Source organism: Hyaena hyaena, unplaced genomic scaffold (genome assembly GCF_003009895.1).
Source record: "Hyaena hyaena isolate Hyena2069 unplaced genomic scaffold, ASM300989v1 scaffold_137, whole genome shotgun sequence".
NCBI lineage: Eukaryota > Metazoa > Chordata > Mammalia > Carnivora > Hyaenidae > Hyaena > Hyaena hyaena.
In genome coordinates this window covers 903,714-927,986 of record NW_024080769.1, presented here as the reverse complement: position 1 = coordinate 927,986, position 24,273 = coordinate 903,714, and the positions used below count along the sequence as shown (strand labels likewise).

The following is a 24,273-nucleotide window of genomic DNA, read 5'->3' as shown; positions in this document are numbered from 1 at the left end:
TAGGCCCCATGCTGTCAGCAGAGCCCAATGCAGGGCTCAGTCCCAGAAACCTTGAGATCATAACCTGAGCCAAAATCAAGAGTCAGATGCTCAAATTACTGAGCCACCAGGCACCCCTGAAGGAAAATGATTTCTAATATAAAATACTGTGTTCAGTGAAATTATCTGTTAAATGTGAAAGTAGGTCAAAGATATTTTCATTCATGCAAGATCTCAAAAAATTTTGTTTTTATTTCTGTGGACCCAGTTACTTCTGGAGGGAGCTAGCCCAAAAGAGAAGTGAAAGTAATACTCTATGGGGCTGATGCCAGTATAATAGCTGTGTGCCAGTTCTAGGGAACAACCAGTCCAGATTTGTGATGGGCCCAGTGCTCTGGAAAAGAGGAATCCAGGAAGATAAATGAAGTTCTTAAAAAAACATCTGAGGTATTTGCACACATCAAGAAGATATTTAAAATTTAGGAGAGTTGGGGTTGAATTAGAGTGCAGTAGAAAATATTAAGGCTAAATAATGGAGCAAAAAATAGAGTGCACAGAGGTACATAAGAGGTACAACTGTAAATCGAGTCTGTGAAAGAATGGAGTGAATGGTGCGAAGGTAACATTTGAAGAGATAATCCCTAAGAATTTCCCCAAACTGTTGAAAGACCTCAAGTCTCATATTTAAGAAGCACTGTGAACTCCAAGCAGGAAAAATAGAAAACAAATCTCATTATGTGTAATATAATAAAAATACTAAAAATCAAAGAAAGAGAAAATCTGTACAAGTAGAGCCAGAGAGAGAGAAACAGAGACAGAGAGACAGAGACACTATAGGTGACCATTGAGTAACCCTTGAAAAATCCATGTATAACTTTTGTATCCCCTAGGACTTAACTCTGAATAGCTTATTGTTGACTAGAAGCCTTACAACATAACTAGTCAATTAACACATATTTTGTATGTGTATTATATACTGTGTTCTTATAATAAAGTAAGCTAGAGAAACGAATGTTATGAAAATCATAAGAACAGATATACTCATAGTACTATACTGTATTTTTCAAAAGAAATCCATGTATAAGCAGACCCACACAGTTTAAACTAATGTTGTCCAAAGGTTAGCTCTATTTTCAGAGAAGCAAGAGTAAGTTGATAACTAATGGAAGCCAGATGACCATGGAATGACATCTCTCAGGTGCTGAAAGAAAATAACTGACAAGAAAGAATTCTGTATCCAGCAAAAAAGTAAAGGTGAAATAAAGACAATTCAAGACAAATAAAAATTGAGAGAATTTGTAATCAGTAGAATTACACTAAAAGAACTACTACAGACATTTTTTTAAGGTTGAGGGAAAAAGATCCCAAATTGAGACCCAGAAATGCATGAAGGAATGAAGAACACCAGGAAGAGTAAACATGTGGAGTACATTAAATATTTAGTATTGATGGTGTGAAACATAGTGTCTTGAGAAACTTGAAATACATACAGAATGAGAATTTCCGACAATAGTCCAAAAGACAAGAGAAGAATAAATGGAAATTATATTTTCTAGGGTCCTAGCATTGTCTTTGAGGTTAGAAAAATACTAATTTGTATTAGATATTATAAGTCAAGGATGTATTTATGAATTCAAGAAAACCACACAGAAGAGAAAAAGAACGTTCAACTAATAAAAACTTTGTGATTAATGCAAAAGAAGCCAAGGAAGGAAAAAAAAAGAATCATAAAACAAATGAAACAAATGAAAACCAAATTATAACATGGTAGAAGTAAATGCAAACATCTCAGTTCTTACATTAAAGGTAAATGGTCCAAGTGTTGAAATGTAATAACAATGATTACAATCGCATTAAAAATAAAGCCCAACTGTATTCAGCTTAAAGGGATATACCTTCAGTATGAAGACAGAAAAATCAGAAGAAAAAGGTGGGAAAAGATAGTCTATGAATATCCTATTCAAATCAAAGGTGGCATTGCTTTAGTATCAGACAAAATGTATACAGTAGCCGAGAAACGTTTTAAAGAGAAATCTTTCTTAATTATTGAAAGATTATTTTAACAGAATGGGAAAATAATTCTAAACTTACATGTAACATATCTTTAAAACTTATAAACCAAAACTGACAGAATTGAGAGAAAAATGGAAAAATCTATACTCATACTTGGAGATTTTTAACATAAGTGTCTCAATGACTGATAGTATAAGAAGACAAAAATCAAGATATACAATATCTAAACAATATGATTAATGAACTTGATATAATTGATATGTCTAACAAACAGTGCCATTCTTTTCCATTTTATTTCCTTTTGATGAATCACCCTAGAACCATTTTACTGTTCTATGTGTCTAACTCATTTTTTCTTAAATATATTAATAATAGCTATTTTGAAAAGTCTGTGTCTAAAAAGTAAAATATCTGAACTACCTGTGGGTTTGCTACTTTAAAAACATTTTGGGGGAGGTTTTCAGTTATTTGACTCTGGTTGTTTTTTTTTTTTTTTTGATCATAATATTTAAGTCAATGTTTAACATGGTGTATATAAAATTATAGAGGCTCCTTTCAAAAATACTGTTTTTTTTTCTTCTGGCAAGAAGATAGAGTATAAGCAGTCCACCTTAATCCTTTAAGGTTTGGTTTGAGGTTTTATTAAAGTTGATGTGTTTCAGTTTTGTCCTTCTTCCTTTTGGGCTCTTACCTGAAAATCTGGGGCATTTGCCAAGGCTACTACATTCCCGAATTCCTCAGCACTCCACAGTCGCTGTAATATCTGCTTAGCTCATTAGCATCCCAGCTGCTGTGTTTTTGCTGGGTGTCTTGGAGCCTTGCCCTATATATGCAAAGCTTAGTAGCTGTCAGACTTCTAAAGGGAAGATTAAATGCAGGTTTTTTGGGCTCGTTTTTTTATAGTTCCTCCCTCTCTAAGATTTTTGCCTTTGAAGTCTCAGTTGTTTTAGACTCATTGAATTCCAATATCTGTTTCAGCCAGACAGGACTGCTGGTTTCTGCTAGAACTCACTTCCCCTGCACTGTGAATTCAGAATGTCTTCAGGGAAAAATTCTAGGGTGAATGCAGATCTCTGTTGTCCTTCCCTTTCCTCAGGAATTTTAGTTCCTTAAATCTTGCCTATCTTGGTTGCTTTCCAGTGCCTTTAAATGGTTCAGTTATCAAGGTGCCTGGGTGGCTCAATTGGTTAAGCGTCCTACTTCAGCTGAGGTCGTGATCTCATGGTTTGTGGGTTCAAGCCCTGCGTTGGGCTCTGTGCTGACAGCTAGCTCAGAGCCTGGAGCCTGGCTTTGGATTCTCTGTCTCCCTCTCTCTCTCTCTGACCCTCCCCTGCTCACGCTCTTGCTCCGTCTCTCTCTCTCTCTCTCTCTCTCTCTCTCAGAAATAAATAAAAATAAAAACATTAAAAAAATATAAATGGTTCAGTTATATAGTTTGTCTAGTTTTATAGTTGTGTTTGGCATGAAGAGGGTTCATTTTGATTTATGCTACTTTGTCATGGTAGTAACTGTAAGCCCAAATAAAGATCCTCGCACACATGGAACATATACCAAAATTGACACATGCAAAGCCATTAAACAAATTTCAAAAAATTTCAGATGATTGAACTTTGTCTTGTTGAACACAGTAGAATTATGTTAGAAATCAACTTAAAAAGATAAGTATATACTTCAGCAAATGGTGTTGGGAAAGCTGGACAGCAACATGTATAAGAATGAAACCTTGAGGGTGTTATGCTGAGCTAAATAAGTCAGGCAGAGAAGGGAAAATACCATATGTTTGCATGTATAGGAGGATTAGGAGGAACTTGACGGAGGAACAAGGGGGAGAAGAAGGGGGGAAATGGTGGGGGAAAGGGAGAGAAGCAAACCATGAGAGACTCTTGAATGCTGACAAAAACTGAGGACTGATGGATGTGGGTGGGAGGGGGGAATGGGCATGGAGGAGGGCACTTGGGATGAGCACTGAGTGTTATGTGGAAACTAATTTGGCAATAAACTATTAGAAAAAAAATAAAAGCATTTGCTAATCTTGAAAAAAAAAAAAAGAATGAAACTGGACCACTTTCTTACACCATACACAAAGTTAAACTCAAAATGAATGAAAGACCTATGTGTAAGGCAGGAAACCATCAAAATCCTAGAGGAGAAACCAGGCAACAATGCCTTTGACTTTGGCTACAGAAACTTCTTATTTGACATGTCTTCTGAGGCAAGGAAAACAAAAGCAAACATAACTACTGGGACCTCATCAAGATAAAAGGTTTCTGCACATTGAAGGAAACAGTAAAACTAAAAGGCAACTGATGGAATGGGAGAAGATATTTGCAAATGACATATCAGATAAAGGGTTAGTTTCCAAAATCTATACAGAACTTATCAAACTCAACATCCAGAAAAACAAATAATCCAGCAAAGAAATGGGCAGAAGACATGAGGGACACTTTTCCAAAGAAGACATCCAGATGGCTAACAGACAAATGCAAAGATGCTCAACATCACTCATCATCAGGAAAATACAAATTAAAACCACAGTGAGATACCACCTTACGCCTGTCAGAATAGCTAAAATTAACAGCTCAGGAAACAATAATGTTCAGGAAGAGGCAGAGAAAGGGGAACACTTTTGCACTGTTGGTGGGAATGCAAACTGGTTTAGCTACTCTAGAAAACAGTATGGAGTTTCCTCAGAAAATTAAAGATAGAACTATTATACAACCCAGGCAATTGCACTACTAGGGATTTATCCAAAGGATACAAAAATGCTACTTTGAAGGGGTACATGCACCCCAGTGTTCATAGCAGCACTATCAACAATAGCCAAATTATGGAAAGAGTCCACATGTCCAGTGACTCATGGATGGATAAAAAAGATGTGGTGTATATATATACAATGGAATATTACTCTACTATCAAAAAGAATGAAATCTTGCCATTTGCAACACCATATATGGAACTAGAGTGGATTCTGGTAAGCAAAATAAATTAGAGAAAGATACATAATATGATTTCACTTATATATGGACTTTAAGAAACAAAACCGATGAACATGGGGAGGGGAAGGAAAAATAAGATAAAAACAGGGAAGGAAGCAAACCAGAAGAGACTTAAATATAGAGAACAAATTGAGGGCTGTTGGAGGGGAGGTGGGTGGGGGGGATGGGCTAAATGAGTGATGGTCATTAAGGAGGGCACTTGTTGGTATGAGCACTGGGTGTTATATGTAAGTGATCAATCACTAAATTCTACTCTTGAAACTGATACTATGCTATATGTTAACTAACTTGAATTTAAATTTTAAAGAAGTAAAAGGATAGCCGCATAGTTCTCAGATTTTTGGAATTTGGGGATATATTTCTGAATAATCATTGAGTCAGAGATGAAATCACAGTAAAAATTAGAAAATGGGAATTGAATGAAATGGACATTTAAAATCTTGTGGATTTAAGGTAATACTGTGCTTTGAGGAAAATTTCTGTCCTCAATTGCATATATTAGAAAAGAAGAAAACCTAAAATCCACATTTTTTGCCTATCTCCAGAAGTTAGAAAAGAACAGGTTAAATCAAAGGAATATACAAAGGAAGGAAAAGATATAGGTAAGAACTGAGAAAATCAGAGCCAAAAGATAATTTTTCAAATAGACTAACAAAATTGACAGATTTCTAATACTGATTTAAAAAAAAAAGACAAAGCGTACTACTCAGGTATGAAATAAGGGCATTGGTAGAAATCCCATGGATATTAAGAAGATAATAGGAGGATATGATGAACAATATTATATACTAAATTTAGAAACTTAGAAGAAATTGACAAATTTCTTGAAAAACACTATGTAAGCAAACTTACATAGGAAGAATTAGAGAAACTTGAAGGAACTTAATAAGTATTTTTTAAAAAATGTGAGTCTATAATTAAACATTTTTTTGCAAGGAATCTCCTGGTCAAGATGGCTTCACCTATGAATTCTTCCAAATATTCAAGGTAAAAATAACATTAATCACTTAGAAACTTTTACTGCAAATGAAAAAATGGAGCTTGTTTTATGATGCCAGTGTGATCATAATGTCAAACCTAGCAAGGATATTATAAAATAGAACGTTTTCTTTTAAACATTGATAGAATTATTATAACAAATTATTAGTGAGTTAAGTATAGTAATAAACAAAAATGATAACACATCAGTCAGGTTGGGATAATTCTAGTGCTTTCCAATTATTGGTTGTATTAATTTGTATTTAGTGCTACTTTATTAATGACATTTATAAAATTTAAAAAATTATACAAGTTCTTGGAGTGTAAAAATTATGATATGAAATACAGTTTTAAATATCGTGTACTTCTAAGATTATTCTGAATATTTAAACACTCTCTGACAGTTTAATTGCATGATTTGCTGTGTTCAATAAGCATTTTTCATTATGGGAGTGATTTTTCAATATAGTTTTTATTGAAGGTTTTTTAAAAAAGTAATTTGTTCATAGCTAATTTCTTAGTTCTAAGAGACCTATGTTATAGTTTTTATTTTGATATAGTCCTCTTTGACTTGCTTCAATCATTTCACTTTTTTTTTTTAATTACGTGATAGTGTTTGTGTTGGCCATCATATTGGTTATGGACTAGGTCCAAGTGTTAAGCAGTTTTTCTGTAAGGAAGCTTTAAAAGAGGAGTGTTTTTCTTTCCTTTAAAAAGTGAAGTTATTAATCATACTGCTCCTAAGGGTGAGTCTGTTAAATTAACTGGAAACTAAACTCTTTCATTAAACTTAATTTCATAATTTAGTGTTTTTTTGGAGTGTCTGATTTTTATAAGGTTGGTTATATATTTTTAATTTATATATATATATTTAAAAGACAAACATAATAACATGAGAAATTTTTGAAAGTTAAACACGGAAGAAAATTGATCTCAGATTGGGTAGGATATGATTTAAGGTATAATATTAATTTTGTTGTTTATCATAATGATATTGTTATATTTCTTTAAAAATCCTTTTAAAGACACATACTGAATATTCACAGGAGAAATGATAATGATGTCTAGGATTTGCCTTAAAATCTTTCAGAAAAAACAATAGGGAAGGGGAACTAGATGAAATAAGAGTGGCAGAATGTTGGTAATTATTAAAGCTGGATAATTGGAACATGGGGCTCATAATACTATTTTTTTATTATAGTTTATTGTCAAGTTGGTTTTCCTATAACACCCAGTACTCATCCCAACAAGTGCCCTCCGCCATGCCCATCATCCATTTTCCCCTCTCCCCCACCTACCATCAACTCTCGGTTTGTTCTCACTATTTAAGAGTCTCTTATTCCCTCCCTCTCCTTATCTGTTTTTCCCCTTTCTTTCCCCCATGGTCCTCTGTTAAGTTTCTCCTGTTCCACTTGTAAGTGAAAACATATGGTATCTGTCCTTCTCTGCCTGACTTTCTTCGCTCAGAGTAACACCCTCAAGTTCCATCCACGTTGCTGCAAATGGCCAGATTTCATTCTTTCTCTTTGCCATGTAGTATTACATTGTCTAGATAAACCACATCTGCTTGATCCATTTGTCAGTTGATGGACATTTAGGCTCTTTCCATGATTTGGCTATTGTTGAGAATGCTGCTGTAAACATAGGGGTACATGTACCCCTATGCATCAGCACTCCTGTATTTCGTGGGTAAATTCCTAGCAGTGCTATTGCTGGGTCATAGGGGAGTTCTATTGTTAGTTTCCTGAGGAAACTCCACACTGTTTTCCAGAGGGGCTGCACCAGTTTACATTCCCACGAACAGTGTATGAGGGTATCATAATATTATTTTATCTATATTGCATATTTTAATACAAATAATAAAAAGTAAAAAAAGCACAAAAATTTAAATGTACTTTCAACAGATTTCAAAGTCTAGAACTCTGAAATAAAAAGTTACAGGTCTTTTTTTCCTTTATTTTAATATATACAATACTAATACAGTCATTGCGTTTTATTTTATTAAAAATATTTTTGAAGTTTATTTACTTATTTTGAGAGAGAGGCAAGGACAGAGAGGGGCAGAGTGGGGGGAGAGAGAGAATCCTAAGCAGGCTCTGCACTGTCAGTGTAGAGCTTGACATGGGGCTCAGGCACACTAACCATGAGATCATGACATGAGCCAAAACCAAGAGTCAGATGCTCAACTGACTGAGTCATCCAGGTGTCCCAACAGTCACTGTATTTTAAAAAATAGAATGAGTTAACATTCCGAGTTATAAGAATGAGCATTTTGTATTTTTTTCCCCTTGAAATAAAATTCCTTTCCTTTAATGAATCGTTTGGTGGTATGGTCTTGATACTCATAAAAAACGTAGTTTTCACAGTGTTGTAAGTTTTCAGTTTTTCAGAAATAAGTCTGAGAAATCAGCTTACTTTTTCCTGTTAAATTTTTTGCTTTTAATTTTTTATACCAGATTTGTTAAGATACAATTCATGTACCATTCAATTCATCTGTTTATAATTCATCTATTTTTAGTATATTAACACTAATGTAGTACCATAATCACAGTCAATGATTTTCATTTTCATCACCTCAAAAATTTATGTCTTTGCAATGATGTTTTGGATTTGACACCAAAAAAAAAAAAAAGCAACAAAAGCAAAAAACAGGTGGGACTACATCAAACTAAAGAGCTCTGTATAGCAAAGAAAATCAACAAAATGAAGAGGTAACCTACAGAATGGGAGGAAGTACTTGCAAATCATATGTTCGATTGGGGTTAATACTCCAAAGTACATAAAGAATTCATACAACTCTTTAGCAAAAAACAAACAATATAATTAAAAAATTGGCAGAGGCTTTTTTTTTTTTTTTCAAAAAAGTATCCACTAGCCTCAGGTACCTGAAAAGGGGCTCAATCAACATCATTAATCATTAGGGAAAGGCAATGAGATATGACCTCACACTTGTCAGAATGGTTGTTATCAAATAGACAAGAGATAACAAATGTTGGAGAGAATGCGGAGGAAGGGGAGCTGTGGAGCCTTTGTACAGTGTTGTACAGTGTTGGTGGGAATAAATTGGTATAGCCACTATGGAAAACAGTATGGAGATTCTTCAGAAAATTAAAATAGAACTACTCTATGAATCCCTCAATCCCACCTCTGGGTATATATCTAAAAGAAATGGAAACACTGATACCTGTACTCCATGTTCATAGCAACATTATTTACAATAGCCAAAACATAGAAACAACTTAAGTGTCTATTGGTTGATGAGTGGATAAAGAACATGTGGTGTATATATATTTGAAAGTTGCTAAGAGTAAATCTTAGAAGTGCTTATCTCAAGAAAAAATATTTGTAACTGTGTGAGGTGTTAGATACTAACTAAACTTATTTTGGTAATCCTTTCTTGATATATGCATATATGAAACAATATGTGGTACGCCTTAACCTAACACGATACTATATGTCAGCTATATCTCAGTAGAACTGAAAAGAAAACAAAAGTAATCTCATATCCTTTACATAACACCCTTCTAACCCTGCATCTCCCCATCTATTATTAGTATATAATAATTTTACTATATTGTATTTAGCTATTCAGATAGATATAGAGTGATACCTCATTGTGGTTTTTAATTTGCATTTCTCTAATGGCTAATGATGTTGAATGTCTTTCGTTTACTTATTTCCCATTTGTATATACCCTTCATTGTTATGTTTGTTCACATCTTTTGCCCATTTTCTGCTTGGATTGTCTGTAATACTACTGTTGAATTTTGAGACTTTTTTACGTATTCTAGACATGTTTGGGTATTTCCTACAAGTCTGTTGTTTCTCTTTTTATTCTCTTCACAGTCTTTTGCAGGGGAAAAATTTTTCAATTTTGATAAGGCCCATGAGGCCTACCTATGGATCATCCTCTTGGTGTCAAGTGTAAGAACTCATTGTCTAGCCATAGGTTCGAAAGATTTTTTTTTTTTTCTGCTAAAAGTTTTATAGTCTTACATCTGAAATTAGTGATACTTTTTGAGTGAATTTTTGGGTGAAGTGTGAGTTAGATGGAGGTTTACTTTTTTGCCTTGGATGTCTTGTTACTCTACCACCATTTGTTGGAAATTCTCTTTAAAAAAAATTTTTTTTTAATGTTTTGATTTATTTCTGAGAGAGAGAGAGACAGCATGAACAGGGGAGGGGCAGAGAGAGAGGGAGACACAGAATCCGAAGCAGGCTCCAGGCTCTAAGCTGTCAGCACAAAGCCCAATGCGGGGCTCAAACTCCTGAACCGTGAGATCATGACCTGAGCCAAAGTCGGATGCTTAACCGACTGAGCCACCCAGGTGCCCTGGAAATTCTATTGAAATTTTATCAACCATCAGTTGGGCATATTTGTGTAGATGTATTTCAGGGTTTTGAAGTAGTCTATTTCATTGATCTGTGTGTCTGTTGTTCGACCCATACTGTACTGTCTTGATTATTCTTGCTCTATAGTAAGCCTTAACATTGAGTAGTGTGATTACTTTATCCTTTTTTAAAAAATTGTTTTTAGCTCTTTTAGGTTTTATGTCTTTCTATATAAATTTTAGAGTAAGCTTTTCTAATGTTTAAAAAAATGTTGCTAGTATTTTGATAGAAATTACATTATGCTGTTGATCATTTTAGAGAGAATCGACACTTTTACAATGCTGAATTTTCTAATCAGCATTCATTTTTTAATGAACATGGTAAGTCTTTCTATTTAATAGGTGTTCTCTTTTTTAAATAAGCCTTTTGTAGTTTTTAGGGTACATGTTCTGTACCTTTTTTCTTAGACTTACTACTAAATATTTCATTTTCTTTAGTGTAATCATAAATTGTTTTAAATTTCAGTTTTCACATGTTCACTGTTAGTATATACAAATGCAATGGATTTATGCATTTGCTTGTATCCTACAACATTACTTAATTTACGTAATAATTCTGGAATTGTTATGTAATTCCTTGGGATATTCTATGTAGACAATCATGTCATCCGAAAATAGGGACAGTTTTATTTCTTCCTTTTCTTCCCTCCCACCTCCCATGCCTTTTTGCACTGTCTAGCACTTCCAGTACTATGTTGAAGAAGCATGGTGAGAGGAGACATCCTTTTCTTGTTCCAGATTGTGGAGAAAATCATTCTTTCATTCTTGCATCATTAATTATATGTTAGCCTTAGGTATTTTGTCGATGGCTTTGTATTGAGTTGAGTAAGTTCCCCTATATTATAGCTTAATGAATTTTTCTCATGAATGGATATTGGAGTTTGTGAAATACTTTTTCTCCATCAGTTGATAAGATCATATGATTTTGTATAGTCAGTGGACAGTAGTGAATTACACTGATTTTTTGGGGGGGGGAATGTTTGACCAAGTTTGCATACCTGTAATTAATTCTACTTGGTAATGGTTTGTAATTCTTTTTATACATTGCTGGATTTGATATGCTAATATTTTGTTGAAGAGTTTTACATCTAAGTTCATAAGAAATATTGTTACTTAGTTTTATTTTTATGTACTGTCTTTGTGTTTTTGTACCAAAGTAAAACTGGCTTTGGTGCTGGGAGGTGTTCTCTCCTCTTCTATTTTCTGGAATACTTGTGTAAAATTTTAAAATCCTTTTAAAAGTCTTTAATAGAATTTGCCAGAGAAACCATCTGGGTCTGGAGATTTTGGGGGGGAACTTTTTAAAGTAAAAATTCAGTTCTTTAACAATTATGAGACTATCTGTCTGGTTTCATTTTGGTTGAGTTTTGTAGTTTGTGTTTATTGTAGAATTGGTTCATTTTATTTTATAGAATGAATATGATCTGTCATACTGAATGTTCTGTATATATTTGGGAAAAAACATTTTTAGTGTTATTGAATGGACTGACTGTTTTGTATATGCTGATGTATCAAGATGGTTGGTTGTATGTTCAATTCTTTTATACACTTGCTGATTTTCTACCTGGTTCTGTCAGTCCCTGGGAGGGAGTTAGAAGTCTCCAGCTGTAATTGTAGATCTTTCTCTTTTTTGTTTCATCCTTATCAGTTTTTTCTGTGTGTATCTTGAGTTTATGTTATTTGGTGTGTACATATTTAGGGATGTATGTTTTCACTGTGCAATGCTTTTATCATTATATAATATGTCTTTATTTCTTTAGAGATTTCTTTGCTCTGAAGTCTACTTTATCTGATATTAATATAACTACTCCTGCTTTCTTCAGTATTTGTATGTTGCATCTTTTCTATTCTTTCACTTTAAATTTACATATAACCTTGTATTTAAATGAATTTCTTGTATATAACATATAGTTCAATTGTATTTTTATTTTTTTTAAATATTTATTTATTTGAAAGACAGAGCACAGGCAAGGGAGGGGCAGAGAGAGAGGGACGGAAGATCCAAAGCTGGCTCTGTGCTAACATACAGTCAGATGTATGTTATTAGTACTAGGATAGAGGAAAGAACTTGGACTTTGGAGGTAGGCCCATGTTTGGATTCTGAAAATGGAGGTGGAAGGCAGTTTTTATGTAGCCACTGGGACATAGACACCAGAACCAATTTGCCTAAACTTGCACCTTGGCTTTACCTTTACTGAATGTGTGACCTTGGGGAAATTACTTAACCTCTCTTTGTCTCATTTTTTTCAATGATAAATGGGGTAAGTGACGTGACAAATGATAAATTTTATCAATGATAAAATTGGGATGATAGTAATGGTATTACAGAGTTGTGGAGATTAAGAGTTACTATATGTAGAACACTTGGAGCACTACTAGCACACAGTACACACTATATAAATGTTGATTATTACTTTCTGACTCCATGGCCTTATGTCAGTCCTAATCTGAATCTCAGTTGTGTCATTTGTAAAACATGGGAAATCATACCAGCCCTACAGTGTAGTTGTAATAGACGTTACACATGCACATACACCCACGTTGCACTTTGTATAATTAGTGTCATGTTTGTATATTAGTTACATTTAATAGGAATTAGATTGGAAAAGCGTTTATTTTATAGGTTTTGAAAATTTTTATCATCTAAAGAAATATTGATTTATTTCCTTCCTTCAATTGCATAGAACGGAAAGATGCTGAAGGATGGGAGACTGTTCAGAGGGGAAGGCCTGTTCGCTCACGATCAACAGCAGTGATGACAAAAGTTTCAGTAGCAGCAGAAACATTAAGGTCAAAGGATGACAGTGATAAAGAAAATATACAACTTTTACCTGATGAAAGCATTCAGAAAGGTGACTTTGATGGAGATGGACCTTCTAATACTATAGAATCTCGGTCCAAAGACTCATTACACTCTTGTGACCATCCTCTTGCTGAAAGAACCCAGGTAGTACATCCTGAAAATCCTTTTACTACTTTTTTTGTAAGGGATATGTCTATGCTGGAATGTCTTATTTTCCTACTTCATTTTTAACTTTTTATTGTAAAAAAACTCAGATCTCCAGAAAAGTTACAAGAATGAACAATGCACCCTCCTATACTCTTTACCTAGAGTCACAGATTAACATTTTGCCTCATTTTTTTCCTTTTTTCTTCTTTCTTCGTACTTGCATGTCACACACATGTATTGTATACTAAACAATATTCAAACATCATAATGATTCACCTTCATTATAGCATGTATCTACAAAGAATAAACTCTTACTTAACCATTTTAATTGTAAAATTTAAGGAATTTGATGTCTATATAGTATATTCACCTAATTTATAATTCATATTCATGTACCAATAATTCATAGAATTTTAAAAATTCATCTTATTTATTTTGAGGGGGGAAAGGGCAGAGAGAGAGAGACAGGGAGAGACCGAGAACTCTAAGCAGGCTCCACATTGTGGAGCCTGAGGCAGGGCTTGACTCATGAACCGTGAGATCATGACCTGAGCTAAAATTGGATGCTTAGCCAACTGAGCCACCCACGTGACCTATCTTCATAGAATTTTGTCCCTCAGCCGTAATCCAAACTACACATTATAAATTTAGCTTTGTTTCTTTAACATCTTTCACCAGATACAGTTTTTCAGTTTATCTTTATCTTTCCTGACATTAATGTTTTTGAAGAATGCATTGCATGGTTTTTGTTTTGTTTTGTTTTTTTGTAAAATGCCCTTCAGTTCCTTATCCAGGTTAGCTTATGCATTTTTGACAGAAACAAAGTGATTGTCCTTAGTGTCACATTTAGGGGCATATATTAATTTTACCAACTTTGTTCTTAATTTGAATTACTTGTTTTAAATGGTGGTCTGCTGCTTCATTTGGAATGTTATTAAAAATGGTAATGAAAGTAAGGATCATTTTGAACTACTTCTCCTTTTACTTCCTGCAATTCAAGTGTAGAGTCATTTGCCAGTATTTAATATAATTCTTTAAAGATGATATTCTCAGTATTCCTGCTTAGTCCACTTGAAATTTATTTTACTTATTTGTTCAAGGAATGCATTTTTTAGTCATTTGTTTACATAAAAATATATGTTCAATTAGTATAATTTTGTATAAAATGAAATATAAGAGATTATATGATACAGGGGCCAACTAAAAATTTATAAAATAGTTATAATATTTCTCAGTTTAGAATGTAGTATTTTTGCTTTAAACTTTTCTCTTTTAACCTCTAGGATATTTATTTTTGTTGGAAACTGTACTCAACTTCTGTGTTTTTTTTCTGAATGATGATAATGGCTCTTAATTGTACATTGTACCTGATGTTCTGTAACTCCTTAACGTATGTATTTTTTATGCCCATGTGAGATCGAAGCTCCATGTGAGCAGTATCTTATGTTGCCTTGAATTTACTGCATTATAGAGCAAAATCCTAGACACAGAAAATAATCAGTACTTTTGTTGTATAACCTTTTCAGAAACTTTTTAATATAGGTAAACTTGATGTAGAAATCTTTTTGTATCACTTGTCAAACATGTAGCATTCTTGCTAACATATATTTTAGGTATAAAATTTAACAATATAAAAATTACACTGGTTTTGTCTAATGAATAAATTTATATTAGGATTTTAGGAATAATCCATATATATGACTTTTGAGTAATTGAACTATTGCTAAAATATTTATATATAAAAAGTTCACTGTTCTTGGTGTCCAAGCTAATGATAATATTTGTTTTTTCCACTATCATTCTAAAAATGGAAATAACATATTTTATATTTTTTCAACATCACTTTATAGTTTAGCTTTGATTTTACTGTATAAATGATACTGATTTTTTAACAAACAGCATTGACTATATTGTAAACATCAGTAATGCTAATATAAATATTGCCATGAAGATTATAAACTGTGGTGAATGATATATAGATAATGTTGATAGTGATGTAAACAATGTGATACAACTTAAATAATACTTAACACTAAAATCAGCACCTTGGGACACTTAAAGTTTTGACCACTGGTAGAATTCTGAAAAGTAGTTTGTAAGACTTGACCAAGTTTCATATTTATATAAGTAATTAATCAAATTGGGAGTTTCATGGCCACTGCAATGTTTATCTAATGTTTATTTAAATAGTGATGTGAGTGGGTTTCAAATTAACAATTTTAGATTTTAGTTCTACTTGTAGCTCATTACTCTGAGTATAATTGGAAAACAAAGCACCATTCTTTCTGTACTCTTGTTACAAAGTGAAAATAAAGACTTGTTGCTATTTAGTAACCTAGGAAGTTTTTAAAAAATGGGTAATTAGTTTAAGAGAGTATTTTATTTGACTTAGGTCATTTTTCTATTTTTATTGGTTATGTGTTAAATATTCCTAAAAGGTAATGGGGGAGGGTATTGAAATCTAAGTAGGAATTGCATGCTCAAATATACTATACTTTTTTGGTATATTTCTCTTTTATACCTGAGAATTGGTATTGTGTACCATGTGGTTTTACATGAAGGATACTTTGAGGTTTGCTAATGTTATCTAAAGAGAGAAGTATCTTGTTTTGAGTAAAATGCCCTGAAAGTATATATTTTGCTGAAAAGTGCCTTCATCTGATACTAGACAATCTTTGTAAAAACCACGTAAATACTTCTGGTTATTTGAATATAAGACAAAGTATTATACTTGTTATTAGAATTTCTTTTGTGATGTATATAAAATGCTCATCAAGAATCAGCCTACTAAAATAAAAATATAATTACAATATAGCTTAATTTCATAAAGCATTTCAGCTAACGCTCCATAGTAGGTGTGCAAATAAAATTTGTGCTACTTAATGTTTTTTTTTCCTTATACTTGAAACATAGAAAAAACTACTGCTTTAGTTGATAGGTTTAGTATAATCATTTTTTCTACAATGGAGTAGTTTTTGAGTATTTTTTATTATCTCTGATTCATTCTGTAAATGTGTTTTGTTAGTTCACAGTGAATACATTGGATGATGTCAAGAGCTCTGGCAGTAGTACTTTACAAGACCATTCTGTGCGAACTTCTGAAATACCTGCTGTTCACATTGATACAGAATGTGTTTCAATTATTCAGCAAACTGATACGCCTCCTTTGCAAGCAAAGGACATATTTTCAGCAGAGAAAGCAGGGATAGAAAGTGAAATGGACCCTTCAGATATTTCAAATGTGAGTGCTGCTAACTTGGTAAGAACAACTTATCAGAATTCTGAGTAAATATATTAAGGAGACATAAACTCTAATAATAATAAATTGTGTTACTTTACACCATAAAGTATTTTGTACATGTTATTTCTTTTTAACATTTTATTCTTACAGCAAGCTTTGAGATGCTTCTCATTTTATAGAGGAAGAAAATTAGACTGTCCAAGTTAAATAACTGTTGCTGAAATCATTCATTTTGTGATTTGATCAAATGTTTTTTAGTCTGGCATTAAGAAACTAAACCAGTAACAATAAAGTCTTCCATACAATATCTAGCATTCTGATGTATGGGAAAATGTTGCCTACCGGACTTTTATAAACTCTCTTAATAGAGTACTTTAGATAGCCTCTATCATTTGCTTGGAGTTGGTCTTTAAGATTAAATTTATTTACCATCCCTATTACAGAACCTTTAAAAATGTGTTGATTTGGAATTACGGTTTTATGCCTTTAGATGACTACTTACTTGTCTTCATGTCTTTCTGTTTCCCACTTTAGTAATACGATACTTGACCTGAAGATAATCCAGAATGGGTCATTCTAGTTTAAAAGTAATTTTCAGAAGAAATAGGTGCACATAAAAAATTGCTGAGAAAAATCATTCAAATTTTATTTTATTTTATTTTATTTTTTAATTTCTTTTGAGAGAGAGAGAGAGCATGCACGTTTGCAAGTGGGGGAGAGGCAGAGAGAGAGGGAGAGAGCTCCACACTGTCGTGAGACTTGACCTCACAAACCATGAGGTCATGACCTCAGCTGAAATCAAGAGTCAGATGCTTAACCAACTGAGTCACCCAGGCCCCCCATCAAATTTTATTTTTTAAATGGCCACCATATACTGTACTTTCCTTAAAAACTTAATGCTTTATCATGCCAAAAGGTGCTATCAACAGATCAAATTATATATCTTAGATAATAACGTTAGACATAGATGAAATTTGATATGAGTTGTTTAAGGGAAAAATAAGGGCTATAGTAATAATAAAAAACATTTAAAAATTTTTAAATGAGAAATAAAGAGCAAATTATATTTTAACTTGGCTCTTTTAGTGTGCCTGTTCTTAAAGGTTGAACATAATTATGGTCGTGTAAGTACTAGGTTTAATGTATGGGATAGAAATTGGTTATATTTATGTTTTTTATTTTCATAGCTAGGTATCCCATTTCATTACTTATTTTGCCAGTTGATTCTGTGAGAATCAAATTTCAGAAGAGGAAAAAGATCCCATACTTAAATAAGCATTAAATAGTTATTTAAAAATTCTTTCATCCATTTTATTTTGATCACATATATAAATAAGCCTGTGGTAGAACATTAAAAACTCTTGGTTATTTTCAGGATCAAATTTTATACTTTACATACTCTGCTTTCAATATGAATATTGGTATATTTTAGAGTGTTTAGAGGAGTTTTAACTAAAACAAGATTTTGAAAAACTTGTTTTTGGATTTGTCTGGGTGGAGTTAAATCTTTGGATTGCTCTATATGTACCTCATTGTTTAGGTTCTTAGTGGGAGGTTGTACAGAATTGCTGCCTGTGATGACAGAACTGTCGTCTTTCTCAATACAATAGTCCTGTAGCTAGTTAAAGGTAAAAAAAAGTTCTGCAGTTCTCTTATTCAACAGAAATTTTGGTAGAAAATGACTGTTCAGGGGCGCCTGGGTGGCTTAGTCAGTTAAGCGTCTGACTTTCGCTTAGGTCATAATCTCGTGGTTCGTGGGTTCGAGCCCCGCGTCGGGCTCTGTGCTGACTGCCAGCTCAGAGCCTGGAGCCTATTTCAGAGTCTGTGACTCCCTCTCTCTCTGACCCTCCCCTGCTCACGCTCTCTCTCTCTCTGTCTCTCTCTCTCTCTCTCTCCTAGAAATAAATAAAACATTAAAAAATAAATAAGTAAATAAAAAGAAAATGAGTGGTCAGACCTTTCTATTTAAGCTGAACTTTTGCCATTGTTGTAAAAAATATGCTAATATCTAATATAAAACCTAGCTACTGTGGATCTGGGTTTTTAGATTTACTAAAACTTAATTTTTTTTTTTTTTACAGTTTATTTATTTTGAGAGAATGAGCATGAGCTGGGGAGGAGCAGGGAGAGAGGGAGACTCCTAAGCAGACTCGTACTGTCAGTGCTGAGTTCATCACGGGGCTTAATCCTATGAACCTTGAGATCATGACCTGAGCTGAAATCAAGAGTCAGTTATTCAACTGACCGAGCCACCCAGTTGTCCCTAAAATTTCAAATTTTAATGCAAATTTGGAAATTAAAAAAAATGATGTATGTAGGTATTTGTGTGAATTTTACAGTGTGAAAATAGTAAAAGTTGTATATGGATCATTGAATCATTATTTCATTCATAAGCTCTACTACTACCTTAAAATCTTTTCAGGTCTTCAGAGAGTAAATAGAAATGTACTCTGGGAAAGGTAAAATTGAGAGAGCAAATAGGCTCATATGAGAACTTACTTTCTGTAGAGTTAAATATATTCAACTTTAATATTTGGATTTTTAAATTGTTCTTAAGTTGTAAGGTCTTTGTTGCATGTTAGCAGCATTCAGTTTGTATAATATTCTAGGATTTTATAGAGAAAAAGCTTATGATGCAAGAATTTTTCTCTCCCTAAATTCCCTTCCGCCCTCTATTCCCCAGGCCCAATCTTCTGTATTTTAGCAGGGAGCTTATCAGGAGGGGAAGTAGAAATGAGGGGAAGAAGAAGCTTTAAAAAAGATCCCAGTGCCCAGGCTTCACTCCAGACAAATTCAGTTATAAGTTGGGACTCAAGCATTTGCATATTTTAATACCTCTATTGAGGTATAATTGATTTTCAGTAAACTTCACGTATCTAAAATACAGAAATTGTTAACATTTGGATGTATTTATACCTATAAAAAATCACCTCAATCAAGGTAATGAACATACTAATTGCTTCTGAAAGTTTTCACATTTCCCTTGGTAAGCCTTCCTTTCTGACCTTCCCTGTATTTCCTTTTCAGGTTGTCAATATTCTGCTGTCATCATATATTGCTTGGCATTTTTAGAACTTTATGTAAATTGAGTAATATAATCTTTTGTTTGGCTTTTACTCAGTGTAACTATTTTGAGGTTCATCCACGTAGTTGTGTGTATTAATAGTTCATTCTTTTTATTGTCTTTACGAATAGTCTGTTGTATGCATGTAATGTAGTATGTTCATCCATTCAGTTGTGGATTGGATAGAATGTTCATCCATTCAGTTGGGTTGTTTCCAGTTTCTCTGTTATGAGTAATGGCACCATGAATGTTTGTCTTTGTTTTGAGTATATGTTTTCATTTCTTCTGTCAAAATACCTAGAGGTCAATTTTGTTGATAGTATTGTTCAGGTTTCCTAGATCCACGCCAGTTTTCAGTACATGTTGTATCAGCTGAGAGAGGGGTATTGAATATCTGAATATAACTGTGAAGCTATTTCTTTTTTTTTTTTCTTCTTTTTAAATATTTATTTTTGAGGGAGAGACAGAGACAGCATGAGCAGGGGAGGGTCAGAGAGAGAGGGAGACACAGACTCCAAAGACAGGCTCCAGGCTCTGAGCTAGCTGTTAGCACAGAGCCCGACGCGGGGCTTGAACTCACGAACCATGAGATCGTGACCTGAGCTGAAATCGGACACTTAACTGACTGAGCCACCCAGGTGCCCCACTATTTCTTTTTTTTTAAACAACTTTGTTGAGATAACTGGGTGTTATATGGAAACCAATTTGACAATAAACCATTTGTAAAGGAAAAAAAAAAACCAAAACCAAAAATAAATAAATAAAAATTTTAAAAAATTAAAAATAAGCAAAATATGTCATTTTAAGAACCGAGCACAAAATAACCAAAGTTCTTGAGTTTTACTCAAAAAATTGACACCATTTACTAAATAATAAGTGCTTTCAGTGTTTCACAATACCAGACAGTATTAAAAAAAAAAAACTTTTTAGTGTATTCACAGACTTGTGCAACAGTCACCTCATTAGTTTTAGAGTACTTTCATCACTGCAGAAAGAAACCCAGTACCCATTAGCAGTAACTCCCTTTCACCCCACCCTTCCTGCCCTAGACAACCACAGATCTGCTTTCTGTCTCTGTACGTTTGTCTGTTTTGAACATTTCATGGGAATGGAATACAATATGTGATCTTTTGTGACTGGCTTCTTTCAGAACTGGGTGTGATGTTTTCAAGGTTCATTGATGTTTTAGCCTGTGTCAGTACTTAATTCCTTTTTGTGGCCAAATTAATATTTCGTTGTATGGATATGCCACATGTTATCCATTCATCAGTTGATGGACATTTGGGCTGTCTTCATATTTCGGTGTTATGAATAATGATGCTTTAAATATTTGTATATAAGTTTCTGTGTGGATATATGGTTTCATTTCTCCTTGGTAAATATCAATGAGTGGAATTGTTGGGTCATATGGCAACTTTACGTTTAACGTTTTTGAGGAATTAGCAGACTTTTTTCCAAACTGGCTGCACCATTTTACATTCCCAGTAGGTATATTTACTTTTGCAGTTCAGTCCATTTTTGTTTCATTTATTTTGATGGTCTGTTATTAAGTCCATAAATGTTTAGGTTTGTTGTCTTTTTGATGAATTAACCCTTTTATCACTATGAAATGACTTTTCTTATTCCTTCTGATATTTTTGCTCTGCAATCTCCTGTGTCTGATACTAATATTTCAGTTTTCTTTTGATTAGTGTTAGTATGTTAGTACTTTTACTTGTAATCTGTTTATATTCTCATAGTTAAGTTTCTTGTGGGCAGCATATGTGTGGGTCTTGCTTTTTACCCAGTTTGACAGTCTCTATTACTTGAGGTATTTAAACTATTCCAGCCTAAATTATTGATTATTAATATGATTCCTTTAAATATACCATCTTAACCATTTGTTTTCTCTTTGACTTATCTGTTCTTCACTCTCTTTTTCTCCCTTCTTTTGGATTATGTTTGCTAATTCCGTTTTATCTTCTATGTTGGCTTATCAGTCATAAATCTTTGTTATTTCAGTGTTACTTTAGGGTTTCTAGTACACAATTTTAGCTTATCATGTGGATTTATTAAATAATGATTCTGATATATTATTTGTATTTTTTCTAATGCATATTTTTCAGTTAGCTATATGTGTTTAGAAAGTAACATCACCATTCCTGAATAAAACCTTTCTGTATTCCCTTTATAGTATTTTTCTTTTGTTTCAAAGATATTTGATCTACAACTGTTTGGAATTTTGGTACTCAAATGAAATTCATACTTTGACATTAATAATAATACCTGTTATTTGTATAACTTTACAGTTTCTCATACACAGCTGTATAATGAAGGTAAGTCATGGATTATTGTACCATTTTATGGGATACAAAATAGTCTCTTGGTTTTAAGAAGCTTCCCAGGCACACAGCAGGCAAATGGTTGGACTATACTGAACCTCATGTTTTATAATTCTAGATCGATGCTATTTTATGTATACTGTTGAGTGTGTCATTAGTACATAAAGAAATGATCACTTTCCACTTAATTGATGATTCTTTGGTTTGTTTGTTTTTAACTTTGTAGTCCATGGCAGAAGTTCTTGCTAAAAAAGAAGAGCTAGCAGATCGTCTAGAAAAGGCCAATGAAGAAGCCATTGCTAGTGCTATTGCTGAAGAGGAGCAGTTAACCAGAGAGATTGAAGCAGAAGAAAACAATGATATTAATATTGAAACTGACAATGACAGTGATTTTTCTGTGAGCTTTTATTTTTAAAATTTAAAATTTTTATTTTTTTTAAAATTCCAGTATAGTTAACATACAGGGTTGTATTACTTTCAGGTATAATATAGTGATTCAGCAGTTCTGTACTTTTTGACTCAGTGCGCCTCATAAGTGTACTCTTAATCCCCTTCACCTGTTTGACTCGTTCCTCAACTGTCTCCCCTCTGATAATGCTTTATTTTAAATGAGCACCCTCAGGTAAAGGTGTTTTGTTTTTTGTTTTTTGTTTTTTTTTACCAACAAGAACATTTCTTATTTGAAGCGTACTTCAGAATACATTGTTCTAAAAGATAAGTTTAAAACATTCCATCCAAGAATAATAGAACAGACATTTTTTTAAGTACTCACAAAAGAATCCCTTGGTTAAATCACATAAAAAGAGACAACAAATATGACAAATTTAAGAAAAATGAAATCATACCAAGTACATTTTCCATTTACAATGGTACAAACTAAAGATCAACAATAAAGCAAAGCTGGAAAATCTACATGTAGATATTAAATGTTTAATGTGCACGTATTAACACAGTACTGCACAAGCAATGGCCCAAATAAGAAATCCAATGGCAAATCAAGATATGTCTCAAAACAAGAAAAAGAAAACACAATATATTTTTTTAAATTTTTAATGTTTATTATTGACAGAGAGAGACAGGGAGGGGCATGGGAGGGGCAGAGAGAGGGGGAGACCCAGAATCCGAAACAGGCTCCAGGCTCTGAGCTGTCAGCACAGAGCCTGAAGTGGGGCTCAAACTCACAAACCATGAGATCATGACCTGAGCTGAAGTCATATGCCCAACCGACTGAGCCACCCAGGTGTCCCAAAAACACAATATTCTGCAACCTATGGGATGCAGCAAAAAGCAAATGCTAGATGCTGTAAATGCTTGTATTAAGAAAAAGTGTTGAAGTGAATAAACAACATTATACCACAAGGAACTAGGAAAAGAAGAAACTTAGCTGACATTTAGTAGAGGAAGGAAATAACAAAGAAAAATCAGAAATAAGTAGAGATCAGAGTAAGCAATAATAAAACATTGAAAGTCATGACCAGTTTTTCCAAAAGAAAAAAGAAAAGAAAAGAAAAGAAATAAAATTGGCAATACTTTAACTACATTAACTAGGAAAAAAGAAGACTCCTAAACCAAAATGAAAAACATAAGAGAAAACAATATAACAGACAATAACAAATTCCTATAAATAATTATATATTAATAATCAAATAACTTAGGAAAAAAAACAAACAAGCAGAAAATTCCTAAAAACATACAAGTTACCAAGGTTGAATCATGAATCTTGAATTCAAGATGTAGGAAATCTTATACAATAACGAGAATGAAAATTGGAATTGGGAATCAAAACTCAGAGCATAGAAAAGCCCAAGACTACATGGTTTCATTGGAATTCTACCAAACATTAAAAAAATAATAATGACAGTCTTTATTAAAATCTTAAAAATAATGGAAGAGAAGGAACACATTCAGAATCATTCCATGAGGCCAGTACTATCCTGATACCAAAGCAGGATAAAGACAACGCAAGAAAAAAAAAATCTAGTTTGTCCAATATAAGTATTGCTGTTTGAACTTTATTTTGACATCCATTTGAGTGATAAATGTTTCTCCACTCCCTCACTTTCAATCTGCAGGTGTCTTTAGGTCTAAAATGAGTCTCTTGTAGGCAGCATATAGAAGGGTCTTATTTTTTTAATCCATTCTGACACCCTGTGTCTTTTCATTGGAGCATTTGGTCCATTTACATTGAAAGTAATTATTGATAGATATGTATTAATTGCCATTTTATTACTTGTTTTGTTGTTTCTGGAGATTTTCTCTGATCCTTTCTTGACTTTGTCACTCTTGGTCTTTGTACTCAGAGTCCCCTTTACTATTTCTTGCAGGGCTGGTTTAGTGGTC

At 33.2% G+C, this 24,273-nt stretch overlaps 1 protein-coding gene across 3 annotated transcripts in view; it reads left to right on the top strand.

Moving 5' to 3' along the window:
- Positions 1 to 24,273, top strand: part of SCAPER (S-phase cyclin A associated protein in the ER) — a 514,984-nt gene that overhangs the window by 120,280 nt on the left and 370,431 nt on the right. For 2 of the 3 annotated variants that reach the window (XM_039238172.1, XM_039238173.1), the window contains 3 exons: positions 13,042 to 13,304; positions 16,333 to 16,566; positions 22,160 to 22,330. In XM_039238172.1, the coding sequence (XP_039094103.1) occupies positions 13,042 to 13,304; positions 16,333 to 16,566; positions 22,160 to 22,330 (668 nt within the window). The remainder of the gene's footprint in view (positions 1 to 13,041; positions 13,305 to 16,332; positions 16,567 to 22,159; positions 22,331 to 24,273) is intronic. The other variant, XM_039238174.1, reaches the window with a different exon arrangement.